The sequence below is a fragment of the Ceratina calcarata genome, unplaced genomic scaffold, assembly GCF_001652005.2.
Source record: "Ceratina calcarata isolate Rehan_Ccalc_2016 unplaced genomic scaffold, ASM165200v1 scaffold2638, whole genome shotgun sequence".
NCBI classification, from domain to species: domain Eukaryota; kingdom Metazoa; phylum Arthropoda; class Insecta; order Hymenoptera; family Apidae; genus Ceratina; species Ceratina calcarata.
The window spans coordinates 1-1,116 of record NW_017148526.1 but is presented as its reverse complement, the minus strand read 5'-3'; the positions used below and the strand labels follow the sequence as shown (position 1 = coordinate 1,116).

Here is a 1,116-nt window from a genome sequence, read left to right as displayed (position 1 = left end):
TGTATGTATGTATGTATGTATGTATGTATGTATGTATGTATGTATGTATGTATGTATGTATGTATACACAAGGTTTTCCAAAACTAGTGTAAAATATTGAAATGGGAGGTTCCTGACGTAATTTTGAACAACATTTTCCTTAGCGAAAAAGTTGTCCGAGGCATGGTTGAGGAGTTATTAACAAAAAACCCCGACCAATCAGAGCGCTCGGTTGGCGCGAGCTGCGAATCGGGAACGTTGGCTCGAATCTGGATGCTCGAACTTTGCCGCGTGAAGAAGCGCTCCGCTCGTAATTTTATTTGAAATACGTGTAATTTTATTTGGAAATTCAGGTATGACAGAAAGGAGAGAAGTATGATAAGATTGATCGACGTGCATTTGATGTGCGCGATGGACCGACCGTATCGTGGTGGAAAGGACGTGACGCCTCGGTTTAAAAGGCACTTCGTCGTCCTGACGATAGGAGAATTCGACGACGAAGTGATGATAATGATATTCAGTAAAATCATTCTCTGGCACCTTGACACAAGGTATAAATCCTAAATTCAATTACGTCGATTAATATTTTATTCCATCGCAGCAATAATTATGAATTTTTACAAAAAGAATCCTAATTTTTATATAAAATTCTAGAATTTCAACAAATTGAGATATAAAATAACTATGAATTGCTAATAAACGTGTTTCTCATTTATTATGTAAAATTTTATGTAAATTTTCAGAGGATTCAGTAAAGAATTTGATCCGTGTATCGACGAAGTCGTCCTGGGCACGTTAGAAGTGTACAAGGAAAGTCTTCTTAATCTTTTACCAACGCCAGCTAAATGTCACTACGTCTTTAATCTTCGCGACTTCTCCAAAGTGATACAGGTCTCCTCTCTAATTCCAGTTCTCAATCATATAATGTTACTTGGAAGAGAAATTAAGATCTATTTCAAAAATAATTGTACAGGGTGAACCACGAATCGTGTTCAGTATAGAGTTCTTTCTTATTAGCAGTCCGATCGAAAATGTTTTTATCAAGAATAGCATGGTTTCAAGAGAGTTTTCACGTGATTATAGCAAATTTTTTCTCATGGGTTTCCAAGACCACTTTCAATTTTTTGTAAATACACC

At 36.2% G+C, this 1,116-nt stretch overlaps 2 protein-coding genes across 2 annotated transcripts in view; both read left to right on the top strand.

The window, feature by feature from the left end:
* Positions 1-293, top strand: part of LOC113464129 (dynein heavy chain 12, axonemal-like) — a gene marked incomplete at its 5' end in the record, with an annotated part of 2,714 nt that extends 2,421 nt beyond the window's left edge. Inside the window, one exon of the mRNA XM_026812199.1 lies at positions 203-293. Coding sequence (XP_026668000.1) covers positions 203-293 — 91 coding nt within the window. The remainder of the gene's footprint in view (positions 1-202) is intronic.
* Positions 189-1,007, top strand: LOC113464130 (dynein heavy chain 12, axonemal-like). Its single transcript, XM_026812200.1, has 2 exons — positions 189-530; positions 723-1,007. Exons 1-2 carry the CDS (start codon positions 355-357, stop codon positions 955-957), a joined length of 411 nt encoding a protein of 136 aa, XP_026668001.1. The 5' UTR covers positions 189-354; the 3' UTR covers positions 958-1,007.
* Positions 1,008-1,116: the final 109 nt, after the last annotated feature.

Bases quoted from the DNA above. Each gene is read 5' to 3' on its own strand.
- LOC113464130 (XM_026812200.1), top strand. From the start codon at position 355: ATGATAAGATTGATCGACGTGCATTTGATGTGCGCGATGGACCGACCG. The intron at 531-722 runs GTATAAATCCTA...GTAAATTTTCAG, and splicing joins CTCTGGCACCTTGACACAAG to AGGATTCAGTAAAGAATTTG.